The sequence below is a fragment of the Macaca thibetana genome, chromosome 17, assembly GCF_024542745.1.
Source record: "Macaca thibetana thibetana isolate TM-01 chromosome 17, ASM2454274v1, whole genome shotgun sequence".
NCBI classification, from domain to species: Eukaryota; Metazoa; Chordata; class Mammalia; order Primates; family Cercopithecidae; genus Macaca; species Macaca thibetana.
The window spans coordinates 82619936-82643277 of record NC_065594.1 but is presented as its reverse complement, the minus strand read 5'-3'; the positions used below and the strand labels follow the sequence as shown (position 1 = coordinate 82643277).

The following is a 23342-nucleotide window of genomic DNA, read 5'->3' as shown; positions in this document are numbered from 1 at the left end:
AGCTAAATAAGCTTTATACATATATATAAATATAAGCATATTTATTATGTACCTAAATCAGCTCTAGGTACACCAACTTGATGTGAATAATAAAAAAATTTGTCCAGCTGCTGATAATTTTAAATGGGCAACCTCTTTCATATAGGTAAAATAGCACCCTGGAATTTTGAGTTAGGAGATTTCGGTTCAGGTGAGAAGTTTTACCTACTACATGGGTGAATTTGGCAAAACTGGTTAATGTCTCTAAACGTGTTTCTCCCCTTGTAAAATCATTATGTCTTGGTCACAGGGTTAAGAGAAAAAGAAGATATAATATTAAACTGTTACATAAATAGTGTTACATAACAAGTTTATCATGGTCCTAACCATCCATTTCCCCTTCTTCCTAGGCACATAGATGGGGTAGAAATTCCATTTCTGAGCATATCTAGCTGTGGCCATATGCTCAGTCCAGGTTGACGAAATGAGAGAATAGTGATGTTTCTAGTCACCCTTCACAGGACATTCTGCTTGCCCTGGACTTTTGTTCTTTCCCCTTCTGGCAGGATGCAATGCAGATGAAGTAGTCACCCAGAATAGACCCCTCAGGCAAGACAGCACCCTCGGGCTTGGCTGAACACAAGACTGAATGACCTCGTGGTGCACAACTGCTTCATCAGCTCAGACTGGCCAGACTGTTGAGTAAGAGAGAAGTAATGTTCTAGCTTATTTGGACCATTGTATATAAGCATCTTTTGTTACAGTGGCTTATCCTTTCCCCCAGCTAATGCAGTGAAAAACAAAGGTAAATATCTACTAAAGGCATCAAATTAAATTTGTTTAACAGCAAGACTGTTATCCTACCTACAAACATATATGCAGAAAACTCCCAGTGACGAGTCATTCTGAGAAATGAGAAAAACCTGAAAAAGTTTTTCTTTCCTCCCGTTGCCTCCAAAAATGTTCTGCTCCAAGTTCCTCCAGAGAAAAGAAGCATGAAGAAACCATTTGAGTTTATTTCTGTGGAAATCACTGTTGACTTTAGAAGGAAGCTGCTAGAGAAGAACGATGGATACAGACGACGTATTTGAAATTAGGAGGAAATAATGTGCAAAGAAAAGCAGCTGCTGTAGTTCAAGGACCGGAGAAGTTTGGTTGACAAGTCAACATAAATGACAGCCTAAAAAACAACACATCTAAGGCCGGGCGCGGTGGCTCAAGCCTGTAATCCCAGCACTTTGGGAGGCCGAGATGGGCGGATCACAAGGTCAGGGGTTCGAGACCATCCTGGCTAACACGGTGAAACCCCGTCTCTACTAAAAAATACAAAAAACTAGCCGGGCAAGGTGGTGGGCGCCTGTAGTCCCGGCTACTCGGGAGGCTGAGGCAGGAGAATGGCGTAAAAACCCGGGAGGCAGAGCTTGCAGTGAGCTGAGATCCGGCCACTGCACTCCAGCCTGGGCGACACAGCGAGACTCCGTCTCAAAAAAAAAAAAAAAAAAAAACAACAACACATCTAGGAGTCGTTCAAAGACTGCTGGAGGTTATCTATTTGGATTTTGTTTTTATTGGTGAAGATTTTCAATTTGAAGGCTGAAGGGAAAAGTCAGGAAAGATGGAAATACTAAAGATGCCAAAAAGACAGACCTGGGAAGGCATGTCTGAAGGCAGATGACCCACGCTTAAGTAATTGGTAGCACTCTCCTCCAATCGTTCCTAACTCGAAGCAACTGGGAGCTTGGGAGTTGTTCTTGGGAGAGGTCTCCGCAGGAGCAGTCTTAAAATAACCTTGTCTGTCCACTCTGAACAAACACTGTGTCAACAACAATCAACCTCTGCAGGCCACTCCTAAAGCTGACCCACCTACACCAGTTCAACTCCAGCCCTGAGCCTGCAAATCCATTTACACAGAAGTCAGCTTCTGACAAGTGAAGTCTCGTTTAAAACCCAAACATAATGGTACAGAGGTTCCCATACACTTAATGCTCACAGGTGGAATGATGGACCCCATTTAGGTTTCCTAATTATTTGCTGAAACCACAGCAAACATATTCAAATATGTTCCAGCAGTGAGGTTCCCTCCTGCTATGCTTTTAAGTGGAACCTGAGGGAAAATGCAAAGCCATGGGCAGCAGAACTAAACAGTTGTGTAAAACTGCCACTATCGTGGAATAAGGAACATGCACATGTTTCTTCTCAGTTAGGTCTGAATGTCAGAGGGAATGCCTGTTGAGAGTGAGTGCTGATCAACAGAAATCTTTTTCATTTTTTTACATGTGGCCAGGAAGGATCAGACATCGTAAGATAACGAAAACATGAAAAGACAAAGTCTGTGAACACAAGATAATATCCAATGATACTTGAAATATTCAACTAAAAAAGACTAGAAAAGTAAAACATTAAAAAACAAATGTCAAATTTAGCATTTGTACTTTTAAGAACCACACACTAAATACAAAACCCATGCAAATAGTTAATTTTATTATACCTTCACAACAAATTCATTACAAAAGGCTGTCATACCTAATTATACAGGATACATATTTTTTAATTAGGTTTTCCTTTTTCTTCCCCTTGCACGTCTCAGTTTCCCTCTTTTCTTCCCAAACACAGATCTGGCAGTCACAAGGACTGTCTTCTCTTTCCCTCCGTCATCATCACTAGAGCTGCTGGTGGTCACACCTCCATTCTTCACAGGAGCTTCCTTCACTGAGTTCTGCGAATCTGAAGCACTGATTTTTGGCTCTTTCGCCGCTCTTCTCCTTTGTACATTCATTAAACTTTCAGCATCCTCACTTGAAGATCCATCCGATGATTCTGAGAGGCAGGTCTCCCCCAAAAATCCACCACACGTATTCTTTCCTTTAGAATCTGAAAGCCTCTTTCTTTTCAGGCTTGATGACTCCTCCAATGTATTTGTTATGCCTCTCTTCTGGGTTTTTCCTTTTGCCTCATCAAGTATCTCAAATTCTTTCTCCATAGCAACAGAAACTGCTTCTATTTCACTGGCTACTGCTTCTCTCTCTTTCCTTAGCATACATGTCACAGCTCTGTTTAGTCTCTGGCTCTTAATACGTTTAGCATCTTCTTTCTCCTGTTGTGCTAATCTAAAGAAGGAATCAATTCGGAGCTGTGTCTAAAAAATAACAAAAGAATAATAACAATAAATCAGACAAGTAAGTCAAGTTTCTGAACCAAATCAACAAGCTCAACCTTGATCACTCACATTGGATTACTATGTCAGAGAATATTAATTCATTATCTCCCAAAACCCACTTCTCTCCCAATGAATTACTGATAGTAATTTTCACTTTCTAAATCATACCTAAAGCACTACTTGTACCATCTCTGTCAACTAAGTCTTTAGTCCACATCTCAAATGAGAAATCTCTTCCTAGATATTCAAAGAGTGTTAAATATTTTTCTGTAGCTAAATGTTTCATCTTCCTCAGGAGGAACACAATTTAATGGGGCCTCTTTCTAAGTCCTACTATATCTTTCTTTTAAAAACATTATCATCATACAATGCCTTTAAGACACAAGTTCACAGTATATATTAGCAACTGTAAGAAATATTCATGCCTTTTATTCAGCAAATTCACTTTTAAGAAGGTACTCTTTACAAATAGCTACATATGGGTAAAGCTATATGCCTAATGTTCAGCATTCTATAAAAACTTGAAAATTAAAGGTCCAACAAGTAGATTGAACTAATTATTTAAATCCCTTTCATATGTAATCTAGTCACCTGGAATTAAGAAAACTACGCAATACATAGAAGAAAATATGCTAATAAGTTAGGGGAGGATTAGATATATTAAGTTACACTTAGTATGGTCACAAATAAATGTAGGAAAATTTGTTAACCTAAATGTTAACATCTGTATTAGAGAAGGTAAATAATGAGTAGTTTTAATTCATTTTCTTCTTTTTCTAATTTTGGAACAATAAACACTAAGTTTTACAATGAAAAGGGAGATAAATATTATAACAAAATTTATCTGAAATTAAGAAGTCACCAGACACTAAGCCAAATAGCTTTGCTTTTCGGTTGGTTTATAATGTTTCCAGTAGACAGTCATCCAAAAAACAAAGAGAAACTCGTAGAAATGTTGTCTCAGTCTTGTTCATGCTTTTCAAAATTATCCAAGCCTAATGAAAACGGGTTTAATTTAAATATATTATCTCAAAAGCTACACTCTCATTTCTGCTAAGTGGTTCATTTGTATGTACGTCTTGTGGGTTGTTTCTAGTGTGAGCGAAAGCTTGCTTTGCGTGAGTCGGAACATACTCACAGATAAAGCAAGAAGTAGGTACCTAGAGGAACTGAAGGTCACACAAAAGGGCTCCTTCCCCATAAAAACCTCTCCTACTGATACACAATAATGACTGAACTTCTTCTACCTTTCAAGATTAATTTATAGAATTTAAAAATATTAGTACTTATAAAAACTTAAATGATCAGAATCGCTTTGGATTGAACACTTCCTTTCGTTAAAAAATGAAAGTAACGCCAAAGGGGTAATGTATTTACTCAGAAACACCTTAGTGTGAAATCAATTATTAGACTGGTTTTTTCAAAGAAAAAAAATGAATCTGAAAGGACTCAAAAGTTCAGCCCTAAGAGTGATCATAAGAAATGAAGCCAAAGTCTAATTTTTATTTTTCTATTTTCTTTTCTTCTCTCATCTAAATTATCCTAATTTCAAAATGTCTGCTTTATGTCCTAAAATAAAAGAGTTAACTGGTCTTTAACAGCTGTCAACTACAGCCTACTCTTCATCCTGAACTTAGGAGAAGGGTCCACTGTGATTACCTGCTGGGCATCAAGTTGTTTTAATACAGGAAACAGAGATTCATCTGTCTTCGTTCTGTTCCAGCCGAAATACCGCTGACAAAATATGCAGGCAGTTAAGACTTATAAATATTTTGAAACATATTTAAACAAGTGATAAATAAAAAGGTCCAAAGAACCCATTTTTGATTCCATTCCCCGTATCTCCTAAGATTTTCGTATTTATAAAGATTAGAGTGCTAAAAGAAAGTAGTAACAAAATAAATTACTCCGGCATAATCATCTGGCACTATGTTCTTTTCAATTCTCTAAAATAAAACATACGTAGCTCTCACTGTAGGACATCAAAGACTTGTGACTATGGAAAAAAGGTTAACTGGAATAAAAACAAGTTTCAGATATCCTACCTATTTCTTTGAGAGAAAAAATAAAATGTAGTTGGATTAATTCTAGTGCAAGTTTTGAAACATCTATCCAAATGATTACTTAAATATACACGGAGAGGAAAACCAGTATTAAAAAGGACAAGATTAGTCATCTTTCTTTCTTTCAGAATCAATAATATTTAAGTATGTAGTTGTATCTATGAATGCTTATCACTGCTTATTCAAACTAAGATCCTCTTTAAAACTAAAAAGAGGGGCCAGATGCAGTGGCTGGCACTACTTAGGAGGCTGAGGCAGAAGGATCCTTTGAGCCCAGGAAGTGGTGGCTGCAGTGAGCTATGACTGCACCACTGCACCCCAGGCTGGGTGACAGAGTGATACACTGTTCCTTTAAAACAAACAAACAAACAAAAAACAACAACTAAGGAGAGGGAAAAAGGAGTGAAAAGGAGAACTGGATACTAAGAATATGGGATTAACGGATATTAAGAAAAAATGATCCAAGTTTCTCTTCTGTAAGTTTTAAACCAAACGCATATTTCACAAGGTGTTTCCTTCTCTTTTAAGAAGTAAAGGATATTCTCTAATTTTTTCGAGATCAGGTTTCCCCCACAGAAAGGATCCCTTCGAGTCATCCACCACGGGTTTGAGGTAGGCCTCGGCAACAGCTGGGTTAGGAAAGCCAGGGGTGAGTTGCAATGTCCGTAATTTTTTTTTCACTTTGGTGTCATGAGGATTAGGTCTTATCTTTGGATTTTTTTGAGCTTCATGCCACCATTCTCTGTAAAGGAAACAATTACTTACACAGCAATAAGACATTACAGTTCATGCACTATGGATGAAGAACTAAACTTAGAACATGTAAACTCAAGTTCTAACTCAAATTATATGATATATAGAATATTTTATTAATTTCAGTACGATTAGCCACAATGTATAATGATGGCAAACATTTATGGAAGGCTTCCTCTGTGTTTGGCACTGTGTTAAATATTTCACATGCCCAATCATGACATAAGCCATGTCCTATTGTTACCCCCACCTCACAGAGGAGGAAACTGAACTCAAAAAGAAGTAACTGGCTCCAGATTTCACAGCTGGAATTGGTACAATCTTCCTCTAGAGCCCACACTCATAATTATACCATAAAAGTTACAACTTCTCTGGGTTTCTTTCTCAGCAGTAAAATGGAAGTAATGTATCTGTGTTATCTACCTCAAATCAAATACAATAATGGATCGAAGAATATTTAATAAAATGTAAATATGCCAAGAAAATGTTAAATTTTAAAAACAGATATATATATTTAATAAAATGTGAATATTTAATAAAAAGCAAATATGCCAAGAAAATGTCAAACTTTAAAAACATATATATCTGTATATATTTTATATATGTATATAAAACAGATCAATATATATAAAAGCAGAGATAATATAACTTTAAAGTACGATTCCAGTTTTGGAAAAAAACACATATATGAGAAAAGTAAACAGACATTTAAAATAAATAACAGTAACAACTATTACTTGGCTGTGTGCTAGGCAATATTCTACACAAGAACACAGCCATTCATTTTCTTCTTTATATTTTATTCATTTTTCATTGTTTTCCATTGTAAGCCTAAATCGGCGGGATAAAGACAGTATCGCACTCTTGGAGCATCCTGCCATCACGAAGGTGGTCCATGTGGCCTCCTCTTGAGCAGGCAGGCTGTGGCTGACCAGTGTGACCCGAGCTGTGCCGGGCCTAGGGGAGGCCCTCGCCACTTCCTGTCCCCTGGACCTCCTGCTCTTGGCTCCAACACGCTGTGAGGAAGCCAAGCTCACAAAGTGTCCATCCAGGTGGAGAGGCCCCGAGGCTGACACCACCACCTCATCAGCCCTGCGAGCCATCTGAAGGGGTCCTAGCCCAGCTGAGCCGTCCTAGCCGACATGGAACAGAGACAAGACACCCCCACGAGGCCTGAGCCAGCTTCAGAGGCACGAGCAAAATCAGCGACGACTGCTGTGTGAAGCCACTAAGGCTGAAGGTAGTTTGTAATGTGGTGACAGTTGACCAGAAACATTTATACAATTAGGAAAAAATAAATGCCATCAAAGTTACTAACATAATCCTCACCAATCCATGTACTCAATGGAACCTGAAAAAACGCCCGCAGCTGACGCTCCTCCGCTTCACAAGCTTGCTAGCACAGCATTAGGAACCCACACAGACCTGCTGTCGGGGCCAGGGCCCGCCTCACCGATGCAGGAGTGCCATCTAGTGTACGAAATGACTAATTGCGGTCTTCCTTGTATTACAGCAACAAAATGCAAAAAGGAAAAAATAATTTTTCTTCATTACTTTTACAACACTCTTCCCAGGAGTGCACTGAGAGAATAACGATAATTCTCCTCTACTTTACTTGCAGATTTTCGTTTTTGAAACTGTAATCATGACTGCCAGTTAGAATCAGCGCACTTGTGAGCTCATCAAGCCAAAGCTACGGTTACCCTTTCAAGCAGGAGGGCCTGGCACTTCACATAAAGATGAAAGGAGGAAGGTGTCTGTCTGTCAATCAGCTAAGCTGGGAGAGTGGCGGCAACTGTAATGAAACTGAAGGATTCATGCTCAGTCCAAGGCCTTGGGGTAGGGGAGGGGAACTGCTGTTGCGCCATGCCAGCTATTTTGGGGCTATCCAGAAATTTAGGCGCAGTATTTTCAGATCTTTTTCCCCCAAGAGAATCCATAATTTTTCGTAAAATCTCCCCAAAGGTAAATGTTGGTAGAAAAATTGAAAATTAAAGCTCAAGAGAAGAATACACCATGTCATCCAAACCAAATGTGACTACAGCTGAATTCAACCAGCAGGCCCAAAGCAGCCCCACTCTAAGAATGAGTCACCAGGCCGGGTGCCCTCAGGAGAGGAGAACAGAAAAGAAAGTGAGGCCACATTCTGATTTTACTGGTTTCCCACCATCCTTCCTGCTTTTTACTATGTATTCATCCTAAATGTCCTGAGCCAGGCAGGGCGAAGGCTGCTACTATCTGGCATCAACGAGCTGAAGGACCAAAGGCAGAAACTGCTCAAATAGAAAATGATTCAGCAGGCAACAAACGAGCAAAAACTGCTGCACAAAGAAAAGTGGAACAGCATAAACAGGTCATTCACTAAATCAGAAACGCAAACCGTCTATGAACATTAAAAAATTCACTCTCAATAGTTATCAAGAAACCGAATGGAAAAGTCAGATACTATTTTCACTTATCCTCAAATAATCGTTAGATAAGAACCCAAAGATTAAGGACACTCAAATCAATGTCTGTTAATACTTTTTTAAAAATAGAAATAACAAAAGACATTTGATTAAATTAGTCCTAATAGACCCAAAAAGAGACTACTTGGAGCCATTAAAAATGATATAAATCTGTATCATCATTGATAATAGGCCCTGTTCTAACACCAAATGGGTTACAGGTAAAATAAAAAGTATAGAGCATCATCCCATTCTGGTAAAAAAATATAATACACACACTCAAATGAGTATACATATATATGCAATGTATATGCTTCCATATGTGTGAAGAGAAGTCTAAAATTACATAAATTGTAAAGTGTAATCATCTTTTTAATACATATTTATAATTTTCTACGATGCATTTACTTTATTTGTATAATAAAGTTATTTGCAGGTTTTCAAGTTATTTACCTACCATGATGTATGTCTACCTCATAACTCATTCCCAGTATATAAATTTCCTCAACAATAAGAAAATCAGAAAAAGATAAATCAAGACAGTATAAAATACAACACATTGGTAAGTGTGCTACGACTGGAAGACTGCAATCACTACAATAGTTTCACAGTTCATTTCAGTGATTCCAATCACTGACTCTTCAGACCAGAGCATCCCAACATCTTTCAAACACAGGATATGTAACTGGAGAGAACACTCAAGGATCATTAAATCAGCCACCACCAAACAGCATCTCACGACATAGTGATGGTTAAAAGATGCCACCACAATCTTGTGAATATACTAAAAACCAATGAACTGTACACTGAAAATCGGTGAACTTTGTGGTATGTGACTATATTTCAATTTTTTAAAAAATATGCCATCAAGGACAAAGAAAAAACTACTTTCCCAGACATACTCATAACTCCTGCCATCTCAGAATCTTCAAAATGAAAAATGTTCCCCGAGTATAGCACGACTCTGGGTTCTGGATGGAGCAAGACTTCACCACTGAACACGTCACAGGATTCATACGGTGAGAAACAGGACAGGAGTGCTGGATGTAACATTCCTGGCATTATATTTCCAAGTCCCTCCCTGGCTGACCTCTCTCAGGACACTGGACACACCGACAAGTACAATTTCCTTTGCTTCTCCATCACCTCCAAGAATATGGGAATCCTTGAGGGTAAGGCCTATGCCTTACCCGTCTCTCCTCTCCCCAGGGCCAGCACGGTGTCTGACACATCATAGCTGCTCTGTAAATATGTCAGTGAGTGAAAAGGCAACTTCTACATGTGAAATCCACAGGACTGGTTTTGTACCCTTGAACTAGGATAAGCCCAGCACCGCTAAGAACTGACTCTGATTTCATCATCTCTACAAAACAGAAAACAACCGATAGTTCCTGCTGCATTCTCAGTGAACAATGATTTGTGACAGTTCATGCTGTAAAAAATATTTCCATTTGCTTATTTGGGTATTTACACAATTATCTGAATTAAAGAAATAAAAGACCTTACGAGAATTTTAGGAGAGGTTCCAGGCCATGCCCAGGAAATTCATTGAGAATTTCCATGGCGGTTACACAACCCACAGTTGGTACTCCTTCGGTATAATCACTTCCAAGCAAATAGGCCAAATTTATTAACTTATTCCGGTCCAATCCTAAAGAGTAACAATATTTTTTAATTTTTATTTTATCAAGATTTCTTATATAATATTTATAAACATTTTATTATATAAATCATATATGTGTGTATATCTATATCCAACAACCAAAAATATCTTATTTGAAAATAAATTATTTTATTCAATGGCATTCTGTTAATATTTTTAAAGTTTTATCCATTCTCATAGCTTTAAATACCCTCTATATGCTGACCCCCGAAGTTAGCTGTCTAGCCTGGGTCTCTATGAACCACAGTCACATATATTCAACTATCAATTCAACATCTCCACTGGGTATCCAATGAGCATCTCCAATTTATCATATGCAAACCTGAACACTTCGTTTCTCCTCCTCCACTGTGCTCCTTCCTTGTCTTACTTAAGGCAGGTCCACTCCACCAGCCACTCAGTATCTGGAATCCTCCTCAGCTTCATTCTTCTCCCGCCCCACATTCAATCTGCCTGCACACCCTAGCACACCAGACCCTGGTGGGTTTTAGCATCTTCCTATTCTCTAACATTAACCCTTGCCATTTCCTCCCTCTTCCTCTCATACTGGCCTCCTTGCTTCCCTAGAACACAGCCCACAAGCTTCTGCCTCAGCCCCTTTCACTCACTAGTCCCAAGGTATCTATCTACAGTGCTTGCTTCCTATTTCCTGCAGGTCCCTGCCCTGAAGTTTCGTGAGTAAATCCTTTCACAATAACTCTCTCTGAAACAGCAGCTGCACTCTCAATGCCTGAAGTTCACTCTGTCCTCTCCTTTACTGCTATATTTTTCTATACAGCACATACCACCAACTGTCAAATTATGATTTATGTATCTGCTTATCATCTGTTTCTCCTACTATTTTACTCTCTGCTCTTTCCCCCTTGTTAAGAACAACTGGCATATAGGAGTCACCAAACATATATTTTGCTGGATGAACAGAAGATGATCAATGCCAGAAACCCGAATACAGGCCCAGGTGCAGGAGTGACTCTCCCTGCTTCCCCTCTCCACCATCTTTGGTTCACTCTGGAGATCTCGGATAACTAGTCAAAGTTTAACTAAGTCAGATGATTAACTACCTAAATATACTAGGACTTGAATTCCTTAATTCAAATGTTTAAAATCCTATTCCTCTATATAAGCCAAAGATCACTTATATGAAAATTTGCACAGACCTACGATTTCCATCAATGCATCAAACTAGTTCCTTGGAAAGAAAAAGATTCCTAGGACAAATTCTGAAGGTAAGTGTCAGAAAGTAATCAAAAAGACTCTGAAGTCTTACCTAATTGATTGTGAAAGTCCACATATTGATAATATTCAACAAACTTGTTTTTATTAAAAAAGTTTTTATAGACATGCCGTGCTCCAAACAGCCAGATATCACTGTCATCAGTGATGGTTCCGGAAGTCTGATCGGTCAGGTCCAGGATGGCGCACTGCGCCTCTGCTTCCATGGGAGCCTGGATGTAGGGAATGCCGAACAGGCGCAGGAGTTCCTGCAGAGTGAGGGGTACACAGTGACCCCAGGGAAGGGCATCGCCAGGCCCTGAGCACCAGGAGGCGCAGTGCATACCCTCTTCATGCAGTGCATTCCCCCGGGGTCTGAGGAAGGTGGTAAAAGAAGCCCAAGCTGCCTGCACCCACCTGGCTTTCCAGGAACATCTGTCCGGTGACAGTAGCAGCGATTCGTTCTTGCTGCTGTTTTTCAGCTTTCAGTGAATTCTGTTGTGCTAAGAGGTTGCTCTCCAGAGTTTCTAACTCCTCCTATAAAATGTGTTTTCATTTACAGATTTATATTAATAATCCAAATGAGTCCATTTGTTACAGAAAGCCTGTATTTAGTCTGACTGAAATTACCAATAAGCTCTTTCTCCTTAGGAAGTACTCCACTGGATTGCTAACCAAGACTCTGTAATATCTTTAGAGATCCCTCACTAAACCACACGGAAAACGGAGTCTATTCCAGCCAGTAACCTACACAAAAACGAAGCCATCAGCAACCACAAGATGTACTGCAAATAGCTAATAAATACTCATCCAGCAACTCCTTAAAACTCAAAACCTACTTAACCCGGCTTCCTCAGCAAGAAGTGAAAACACAATGTTACAGTATTACCAAATTAATATCTTGCCATTCATGGAGTGAATCTTCCGCATCTTTCTCAGCTTCCTGTGGCTCACCATCCACGTCCTCCCTCTCAGGGTTGTCCCTCAGGAGGCTCTCGGGCTCAGCAGGGGCTTCTTCCTCCCTAGTTCCTATCAGTTCCTCTTCGCCTTGTTCTGAGGGAGGTTTGGACGTTTCATGCAATTCTGCTTGAAGTTCCTCATCACTAATCACACTTTGCACTTCAATGAAACTTCCTGTACCAAAATTAAAAGGTCACTTCATCTACAAACAAAACATTAAAATGATCCTGCAATCATCAAGAGCTTTCTGGAGGAAACTGAAAAATGCTACACCCTAAAAAGGAAAGATAAGACTATAACAGAATACATGTAATAGTAGCATTATTATTAAATAAGTGTAATCACAAATGCCTGTAACTTCAAGCCTTTTCAATTAGGTAAACTGGCATTGTCTTTGAAAGTAGAAAACTCTCTTAAGATGTGTATATTCGCTTTATATAAATATGTTCTAAGTTAACTGACATTGTTTTAAAAATTCAAAAAGGAGAATTATCAAAGTATATAAATAATCAAGGAAGTTGCTCAATGTTTTTATGCTATTCACACAGCACAGAATAAAGCTGTGACTTAGAAATAGTTCTTTCTCTTCCACTTCCCTTCTCTCCTCTCTTACTATCTTTCCTTCTCCTTAAAATATATTTATTGGTTCCCTTCCTTCCCTGCAGGTGGAGAGGGCTGGCAAGGCCTGTCCAGTTGGGTTTAAGGAGACAACTGGAACAGAAGAGGGGGGGTCTCAGGACCTGGGTGCTGGCACCAAGGACATAGCTGAAGCGAAGAGGACAGCAGGGCCAAGGAGGAGGCCAGTGGGAAGGGGAGAGGGTTACATATCAAGGGAGAATAAGCAGATGTAAATATATTGAGGATAAGGGGAGCAATGTTTCTCATTGTTAGGGATACTACAAAGAAGCAGGAGGCTAGACTGAACCCCATGGAATTGCAGATATCAGTATAAACTCATGGATTTTAGTACAGATAGATATAAAAATAAATACAGATGTGTGTGTGCATGTATATGTATACATAAATATACTTCCTGGCTCTGTTGCTGAAAGGGCCTGAGACAGTTACACCTCAGGATCCATAAGCACACTCACATCCAGCTTGCGGTGTCTAAACCCCATGCTCCACCGAAAGGAACCAGAGCTCCCTGGTGAAATGGCTGGTTCCAGGACTAGGGCAGAGTAAGTACAAGATATGCCTGGAACAGCTTGGCCAGAAAGTAAGGAAAAGCTCAAAATATAATGAAAAAACTGCTAAAAGCCATTTGAAGGAGTCCCCACTGGCCAAAGCTGTGACAATTTGAGCAACAAAGTAAATTATGACAGTATTGGATTATAACTCACTGAATAAAATAGGAATACAGGAGTCTACACTGATTAAAAATAATTTTAAAAAATGGGGAGAAGAAAAAGATCTTCCTCATAGGAGGATGTCAAGTAATAATATGTAAGGAATGACGGAGTTAGAAAACCATCATTTGGCAACCAACGTAGTAACAAATTATTCCGGTAAACATCAATGGATGCTAACAAGTGGATGAAAGTTTGTTCAGGAACAGCATATTTATATAGCTCCAAAAATTCCTTTCCCACAAAATACTTATTAATTACAAAAGGGAAATAGTAACTTTTGAATGAAGAAAACTAGCAGATACCAGGAACAAATTGTGTGTGTGTGTATGTGTGTTTGTGTGTGTGTGTGTGTGTGTGTGGTTGACTCTCATTATTCAAAGCGGCTATCATCTATGAAGTCTCTGTGAACACTCAATTAGCCAATACTGAGTCATTGCCCCTAAACAGATATATGTGCATATTCACACATACACATATATAACATATATATGAACATATTTCATAGATATTATCTTCAATCCTAAAAAACCGCCATCTTAGTAGATTCATTTTATAAATAAGAAACAAAGTTCAAGAAGCAAATTAGTGACCTGCCTGAGGCTGCCACACTAACAGGTGCCAGAATAGCGATTCAAATCTGGTCCAACTGGCCTGGGGCCGGAGCTTCTTGCTCTCTCTCCATTGCATAATCCCCTACTGTCCCCACCCTCTGGTCATCTCAGAGCACGGGAACAAGGCAGAGTGTCACCTTGCTTAACCTCAGCAGAGCACAGTGTAGCAACTCAAGCTTTTCCCCAGCTCTGCAAATGTCCACAAATGACCACAAAGACATTGCAGTGAGTACTGATTTTGGAGTTACAAATAAATTTTAGTGAGCAGGCAATTTTGCAAATATGGAATATATGAATAATGAGAATCAACAGTATACATACGTATACAGATTTGGAGATATGTGATATACATATAGAGGGCCACAGAGAGACCAAGAGAAATTATAAGCTAATGTGGTATCATGCTAGCCACTGAGGTACTGGATGAAGGAACCGGTATTTTATAATATTCTTCCAACTTTTTAAAGTTCATAATTATTTCAAAATAAAAAGTTTTTAAAAACTAGAGGGAAACTCAACTTTACCTTCCCCAACTAGGGCATGTCATGCCTTTAAAAATGATAACAAAAAGCAGAGCAACATGGAAGGTCAAGATTCATGACCAGCTGTGTGTCCCTGGGAAAGTCATTTCACCTTTCTTTCTGCATCTCTTGTTCCTTATCTGTAAAAAGTAAAAACAGGACTACACAAAAGGATCTCTCAGTTCCTACAGAGGTGAAATCCTACCATTCCAAATTTCTACAAAAGCACAGACACGTACCATCAGATTCACTTTCTTCTGAGTCAATTTCCATTGGTTCCGCGGCCTTCGGAATGGAAATCAAATCCTGGCCTGCAGATTCAGTGGTCTGCTGTTCTTGGATGGTGTCCAGAAAATTCTCATGCTCTTTAGTATTAAACGACACCACATTTTCTACATTACCTACTGCCTCTGAAGGGACACTTACTGTGCTACTCGTTTCTTGCAAACTGACAGGGCCAATGAGTTCAGAAGCAGAATTTGGTTTACATTTTGTTTCATCATCACTTGAAAGAACATAGGAATCGAATTTACTCTCATATGGGCAAAGTTCTTTCTGTTGCTCAAGCACTTCAGCATGTGTTTCATTCTTTGACACAGAATTTGTACAAGTTGGAGGTGCCGGTGTCAGTTCCCTTCCACTCGGGAGTCCAAGTGCGTCACTATGTCTAACCACTGCACTCTCCAGAGGCAGTCGATCTTTTCTGTCCTTAACCATAGACTCATCACTTATTGGAAAGGCTTCAGTCCCCACGTGAACAAGTGACATTTGTTCTTTTGGAACTGAGTCTGTGGGCTCTCTCCCCTCGTTAGTGCTGGCTCCATGCTCCTCTGCAGAGCTGGCACTGGATGACACGAGTGTTGCGGTAAACGGCATTCCTTTTCCATCTCTCACTTTAAGTCCTTCATCACTGTTCTCGGTGGAGCCGTTTATATGCATTTCTTCTGCTCCTGGCCCTCCCATCTGCACATCATCTCCAGCACACACTTTCACATCTTCGTCATCATCAAGAGCTCTCTGAATAGCTGAAAGAGTCCGGGGTGATATGGAGCCTTCGTCTACAGCAGCAGGTGCATTCCTCTCATGGGACTGCCTTCGATTCTCAGTGTCCAGCTCCTCTTCTGAGCTACTTCCCATCAGGGCAGTTTGCATGGCTAGTAAAGTTCTTGGAGAAGGAGGGGTAGCATCAGGCTCTTTCTCCGTCTTCAGTTTTTCACATGGAGATGGCTTCACGTCAAAAGACATGCTGTGCATTTTGCTGGAAGAAGGAAGAGACTCTGAATCCACTTCTGCAACTGTCTTAGCTTGAATACCTTAAGAAGAATTAAAACACTTCTCACCATGCAGTTTTACAGTGTGACAATACACTTCTAGCAAGATGAGTAAGAGAACACTGGTTCTCATAAATAAGTATATACATTTTCATTTAATCAGCAACTAGAAGTTAATTCATTAGCTAATTTTAAAGTGGTTTGGCACTATAGTAGTTAATCCATTAATAGCAGTATACGGTTATTACATAAATAGAATTTCATTAATATTATCCAGGAGTGCTAGTTTATAGAATTCAGAGTGATGATATATCTTGGATTTCTAATGTAAATATATAAATGATGGTGCCTGATACCTTTTATCAAGATGTAATGTGAAGTGTCTTCAGAGACCACTCTCCTTGACTCTACCTCCTTCAGAAAGCCCCCTTCATCTTCATACTGCCTTCGGATGTGTCCTGAATGTTGCTGATTCATTTCCTTTTGGACATGTTCTATGTGCTGGTTCAGATAGTTTTTTTTAAGCAAGCCTTTGAGTTGGTACTGTGAAAAGTCATTGGACTCCTAAAAGCAAAATAAACAAACAAAAGTACTGTTTTATATGAAATGCAGATAATAGTACCATATTTCCACCCTTTCCCCAACAGGGAACAAAGAACAATTGGCTTTTTTCATTGATGGTCGTTTCATATTATAAAAGTTGAATAACAAGAAAAACTACAACTTCCTTTTAAAAAAATAATCTTCAAAAGAGTTGGGCAAAAAAAAATCATGAATACTATGGCTGGGAGCGGTGGCTCATGCCTGTAATTCCAGCACTTTGGGAGGCCGAGGCAGGTGGATCACCTGAGGTCAGGAGTTCGAGAATAGCCTGGCCAACATGGTAAAACCCTGTCTCTACTAAAAATACAAAAGTTAGCCGGGTGTAGTGGCAGGCGCCTGTAATCCCAGCTACTCCAAAGACTGAGGCAGGAGAATCGCTTGAACCCGGGAGGCAGAGGTTACAGTAAGCGAAGATCGCGCCATTGCACTCCAGCCTGGGGGACAAGAGCGAGACTTCCTCTCAAAGAAAAAATAAAAATAAAAAAACATGAATACAGTTTATGATTTAATCATTATTCAGTAAATAGGTATTGGGCATGTAATGCATAGCAGTCACTATGACATTTGATTATGGCTTAACAATCTTCTAGAATGCAGGTAAATATGCAAGTGAAGTGCCCAGCACAACCTAATCCCATAAAAGACACAATAAATCATAGTAATCACAGTTATTAATAGTAATACTTAACATTATAAGGCATTTCCCATGGAGGACATTTTTCTAAGTGCTTTTACATATAATATATAATACCTCATTTTATTCTCACAATTATCCTATGAAACAGATATCACCTCCATTTTATAAATGAAGAAATCAGGACTTAAATAGGTTAGGTAACCTCCCTAGAGTCACAGGGCTAATAAGGGGTAGATCTGGGATCAAAAGCATGTCGATTTACTATAATTGAATCTATTAATATAGTAGACAACCCCGTCATCCTTGGGGTATGTTCCAAGACCCCCAGAGGATGCCTGAAACTGCAGAACCAAACCTGATTGTCATCAATCAGAACATGTTTCTCTTCATGTGTTCCACCCGAAAATTTAATGGATTTTCCATCTTAACTGAGCACTTATCACACACTGAGGTCATGACTTTTGCAGTTTATGGTACGACAGCAAAACTAGCACCAATTTCTTTTTTCCTTCTTCACAATTTCACAGCTAGAAAAGTCATTTTTATGCAGATCTTAGCAACCTCAGCCAGCATACGATTTTTTTCTTTCCTTATTAATTCAAGAACTTTCACCTTTTCATTTAAATGAGGCACTTTACAGCTTCTCTTTGGCATATTCAAATTGCCAGCATCATACTCTTGCACTGCTGTGCCATTATTAAGTCAAATAAGAGTGACTTGAGGAGAAGCACTGCAATATCGCGACAGTCAATCTGATTACCATGACAGCTACTCAGTGATTAACAGGAAGGAAGCGTCCACAGTACGGAGACGCCAGACAAAGGGAGGATTCACGTTCCAGGCAAGATGAAGCAGGAAGGTGTGAGATTTCATCACGCTACTCAGAATGATGTGCAACTTAAAACTTATGAATTGTTTATCTCTGAAATTTTCCATTTAATATTTTCAGACCACAGTTTACCACAGGTCACTGCAAACTGTAGAAATCAAAACCCTGAGTAAGATGGAACTATGGTATTATGATTATTACTACTGCTACTATTATCTACCATCACTACTGTTACCAATATTACATTTGCACGACGTAGAGATGATACAAAGGCCCAACGTGGATGACTTAGAACATCTCTATCAAAATTACAGATCCAATAAGCTGCTACTCCACACCACCCTACAGTCCACCACTTCCCGAGACTTCGTGGTTGCAGAAAGAAAATACAGAACAGTAAATCACTAGGGACTGTCTCTCTTTCTCCCATTTCTTCCTATTATTGTTTACACAACCAAAATTATACTTCCTCAGCTGCCACCTTTCACACTCAAGAAATAAAATGTCTGACTGAGCCTGGATTTTTTTCTTGAAATAAAAATCAATTTACTTCTGTCCTTGTATATCCAAAGACCCAAGAATGTCACCTCTGTGCACCTTAGTGTCTGCTACTGCACACTCTTTGTGGAAAAAACAGGGAGTGATGAGAAAAGAAGTTTACCCTTCCTTTTTCGTATTTCTGCTATGAATTTAAGCAATATTCAAAAATTGTAGAAAATAAAAAACACTCCATCTACGCACTAAGGTCGATGACGCTGCAAAATTTCTATTCTGTCCTACAGTGGGTGAAAGGAGAACTATGGTAGAAGTAACAGGTAGTAGCAATAGAAAGAGAAAAAGAACTCACTCACTGGCAACTAAGACAGAGAGTCATCAATAGTAACATGAATTAAGTATCAATGGTAGCATGATCAGGAGACATATTTGCTAGCACCCAACCACACACCACCTCCACTCTAGCTTTCTGGGCCTGCCGAGCTACAAGGTGTTCCAAGGTGAAGAAGCCCCATTCCCACTGTCCAGGAAGAGGAGGAGGGAATGCGGAGAGCCAATGGCATTTCTAGGGATGCAGCAGAGGAAGATACACCTGGAATTTCAATTTAGAACTTATTTTTCCATTGTGATTAGATTCTATATAACTATTAGTTTTTATAGACAATGTATATTATAGGCTACAATAACTTTTATGAACTAACCTAAGAAATGAGTCAGTAAGCATCCACTGGACACATACCATGTGAAAAAGACTGAGCTAGGCACTGAAAATACAGAGGTGGGCAAGATAAGCATGTTTTGGAGCTAAGAACTATAAAGTGACAGTACGGGGTGATGTGAGAACAAAGACCAGGAGAAGTCTTGGGTCAAAAGTCAAGAAAGACTCCTTAGAGTAAATGTCTAAAGGCTCAAACGTATAAATAAACAATGCTTCTTAGAATCTCGGAGATACAGAAATGCTGTTTACAGTTAACTGAGTTACCATATAAGTATTGCTTATCAATTTTCTCTTCTTTCTAATAAAAAGTTTTGCTGAAGTTCTTAATTCTAAGCATGAATGTACTGTTGTACGTTTTACCTCTGGCATTGCTTCAAATAATGTTCTTCTGCGCTTGGTGAACTCTTTCATATCAGTCAAGATTTCATGCTTTACTTCAGGGGGCAGGCTGCTGAAGTCCTCAGACTCAATATCTATCGCTTGAGGATTATGAAAGAACTCTTCCTGTAAAGAGAAAAACACAGCACCATGAAATTTACATTGCGTACACTTAGTTCTACTCACCATTAGGGATATGTATTATGTTTATATAATAAACACAGTTCTACATAATCAACACTTGGCTAAACACAGTTGCATATAATCTGTGACAGGCAATAAAGTGAGTAGGCAAATTAGGGAATGTAGCCATTCACTCTTTAATTCATTCAAAAGAAAAAATACTCAGCAGGTACCTCTAAGGCACCAGGCACTGTTCGAGGTACTAAGGTACTGTGAGATCGGATAAGGTGCCAGATAAGGTCCCTGCCCTTAGGAGTAGAGGAGGGCAGACAATAAATAAATAAATAAATGAACAAGATAATGGTAAGAAAATAAAGCATATTTATCTGATATGAGAGTGATTACATGAAAAGAAAACAGAAAAAAAAGATTCATTTGACAGATAAAGAAGACCCCACTAAAAAGAGGATGTGTGAGCAGGGACTTGAAAGATATCAAAGAGCCTAAGGACAGAGCATTTCAGGCTGAGAGAATAGAAAATGCAAGAACCCAAGACAGAATGAGACTTAAGAATTCAAGCAATATATATAATTCCTGTAATTAAATTAGTTTTATTTTGCTTATAACATAAAAAATGAAATTAAAAGTAAGAAATTCACAGGAGACATGGAAAAGCGTAAAACTTTTCTCAATTGTAACTCATTACCAAAAGTACTTTAAAATCCTTCATTAGTAAAAAAGATAAGCTAATACAACCTGCTGTCCTGCATGTCTGTATGTTACATGTGTACGTACTAACCAGCAAACGCGTAGGACAGAACTGTCACTGAGCTCAGCGTTTCTTGTGCCTTCCCTCACTAATGCTCCCATCACCCCTATCAGGAAGGCACTGATATCAATTTCGTTTTACAAAAAAAAAATAAAGCCTTGGAGAATTTAATCTGTGTAAGATCACACAGCTAGTGAACAGTGGAGCCTGGATTGAAACGCAGGTCTTTCTGACCTCGAGGCCCATGGTCTTAACTAAGATTGCTCTCACTAGCTGCATTAATAGCACAGCACCTCCACAACCTGAAGGATCTCGAGGTTTTCGCTCAGAAGTCTTCTACCTGATATGACAAAACAATATGAACAAACAAGAAACAGTGAATTTGGGAATCAAAAAAATGCTATCTGTGACACTAACAAACTTGAAAAAATGTTTATGAAAAAAATATATACATAAGGTATAATCTCAATTTGTAAAAAATGCTATTCACGAAAATGTGTGTGGGACATTCTTCTTGTCTAACTCTCTGCCCCTTTCATAGGGGCTGACCTTAGTAACTAGCTTCTGAGGAACAGGATGTGGTGGGAAGGATGCTGCACAACTTTCAAAGCTAGGTCAGAAAGGCAACAGGGCCTCTGCTTGGAACGTTGGGATGCCCACCCTCAGAACACAGTCACCACGCTGGGAGAAAGCCCAGGCACCCTCAGAACACAGTCACCATGCTGGGAGAAAGCCCAGGCCACATGGAGAGGCCACAAGTAGGGCTCTGGCGCCAGCCGCACGGAAGTCTGGCTGACAGCCAGCATCAACCACCACCCATGGCAGCAAGGAAGCCTTGTTAGTCACTCCAGCCCCAGCTACAGACTGGCTGCATCTACACAAGAGACCCCAGAGATAACTGCCTGGCTGAGCTCATCAACCCCTGGAACCCAGACAGGTGATGAAAACAAAAGATGTTTTAACCACTAAGTTACACAGCAACAGATAACTAGAACGTACACACATATGTGTACACATATATATGTACATATGTACATTTGATACATGTATACAAATATACACACGGCTATTCAATTATATGGGGCAGGCAAAGAATGGATGAAAATATATCAAAATGTTACTACAAGTTATTTACGAATGATATGTTTTCTATATTTTTTATGTAAGCACATATTACTATTGGTTGGTTGGTTGGTTGTAAAAGAAAAATGGCTTATTTTGAATACACAGATGTGCATAATGGCAAATTCCATATATATACACATGTATAGGTGAGTGTGTATTTATATACATACATGTACACATATATATGCACAATCAGAAAGGCATCTCTCTTTACTTTTCATCAGGAACTTTCATAGTTTCATATACCTCACTAATACTCATTTTCATGTCATTCATTTCAAATAACAGAATACATTCTGAATTCAAAAATCATCTAAATACCTGTAATGCTTGTTTTTGATTCATTCTTTCTTGCCATTCTTTTTCATCTTCCTCTTCTGAACTGAAAGTCAAACACACTTTTACGGTATCTATGATTTTTAATGACTGCTTACAAAGATACTCGTACACAAGGTGCTGCTCATTATAGGAGCTACAATGGTGAATAAAACAGCAAGATCTGTGCCACTACTGGTCTCATGGTCTGGTGGGGGGCACATGTAAGTAAGCAATTAGAGTGGGATCTAATAACTTCCACCACAAGGGAAGGGCAGATCACTAGAGATGCAATAGGGATTCACCTCACCCAATTTAGGAGGAGTCACAAAAGCTTTCCAGGATCCCCGACAATTACACTGGTGGGAGTTAGCCACGAGTTAAGTGAGGAGTCTAGTTGTAGGGAGTGGGAAGGTTCGTGGAGAAAAGTGTTCCAGGCAAAAGAACTAAGTTTTATAACCATATAGAAACAAGGAAAAGAAAGCCTGCTTGTGGATGATGTGAAGAGAGGAAGGGATAAGACTGGAAAATGTAATTAAGGAGTTAAAGTTTTATCCTAAAGAAATGAGAAGCTAAGCTGAGTGTGGTGGCTCACGCCTGTAATCCCAGCATTTTGGGAGGCTGAGGCAGGTGGATCACTTGAGGTCAGGAATTTGAGACCAGCCCAGACAACATGGTGAAACCTCATCTCTACTAAAAATATAAAAAATTTTCCAGGTGTGGTGGCAGGTGCTTGTAATCCCAGCTACTCCAGAGGCTGAGGCAGGAGAATCACTTAAACCCCGGGAGGTGGGGGTTGCCGTGAGCTGAGATTGTGCCACTGCACTCCAGTCTGGGCAACAGAGACTCCATCTCAAAAAAAAAGAAAAGAAAGGAAAAGAAAAGAGAAGCTAGAAAGTGTTTTAAGTAAGGAAATTACAATATCAGATTTGGATTTTAAACAGACTATAACACAAAACAGAGATTGGGCTTGGTGGGTGGAGTTATTACAAAAAGGGTAAGAAAAATGCAAAGACAGAAAGAAGTTTAAAAACGAATAATGTAACCTGGAGAAAAAAGGACAGTGGGAGCAATGGAGACAAATAGAACTGCGCTGATTCAAAAGCTAAGTTGTCTCTTGGGAACTCCTGGGAAAGGAAGAGGTGGAGAGAAGGACAGGGGACAAAGGCAAACTGTCGAGTTTCTCGTTCTCCACCTTCACTTCCAACACAGAAGCTACCAACCATTAAGAGAGAGAGAGGAAGTGGAGTCCACAGAGAGGCTAAGCAGAAAGGGCCAGAGAGATACCAGGGGAGTGGGGCAGTGCAGCATGGTTTTTAGGGCGGAGAAGTCGAGTACACTGAGAAGTTCAAAGCATCTGC

At 39.4% G+C, this 23342-nt stretch overlaps 1 protein-coding gene across 1 annotated transcript in view; it reads right to left on the bottom strand.

Annotated features, from left to right (window-relative positions):
* Positions 1-2440: 2440 nt before the first annotated feature.
* Positions 2441-23342, bottom strand: part of ERCC5 (ERCC excision repair 5, endonuclease) — a 28381-nt gene continuing 7479 nt past the window's right edge. The window contains exons 5-15 of the mRNA XM_050766670.1: positions 21988-22048; positions 19632-19775; positions 16346-16553; positions 14958-16031; positions 12164-12408; positions 11692-11811; positions 11330-11543; positions 9906-10050; positions 5741-5941; positions 4796-4880; positions 2441-3115 (exon numbers count right to left, since the gene is read on the bottom strand). Coding sequence (XP_050622627.1) covers positions 2531-3115; positions 4796-4880; positions 5741-5941; positions 9906-10050; positions 11330-11543; positions 11692-11811; positions 12164-12408; positions 14958-16031; positions 16346-16553; positions 19632-19775; positions 21988-22048 — 3082 coding nt within the window. The 3' untranslated portion in view covers positions 2441-2530. The remainder of the gene's footprint in view (positions 3116-4795; positions 4881-5740; positions 5942-9905; positions 10051-11329; positions 11544-11691; positions 11812-12163; positions 12409-14957; positions 16032-16345; positions 16554-19631; positions 19776-21987; positions 22049-23342) is intronic.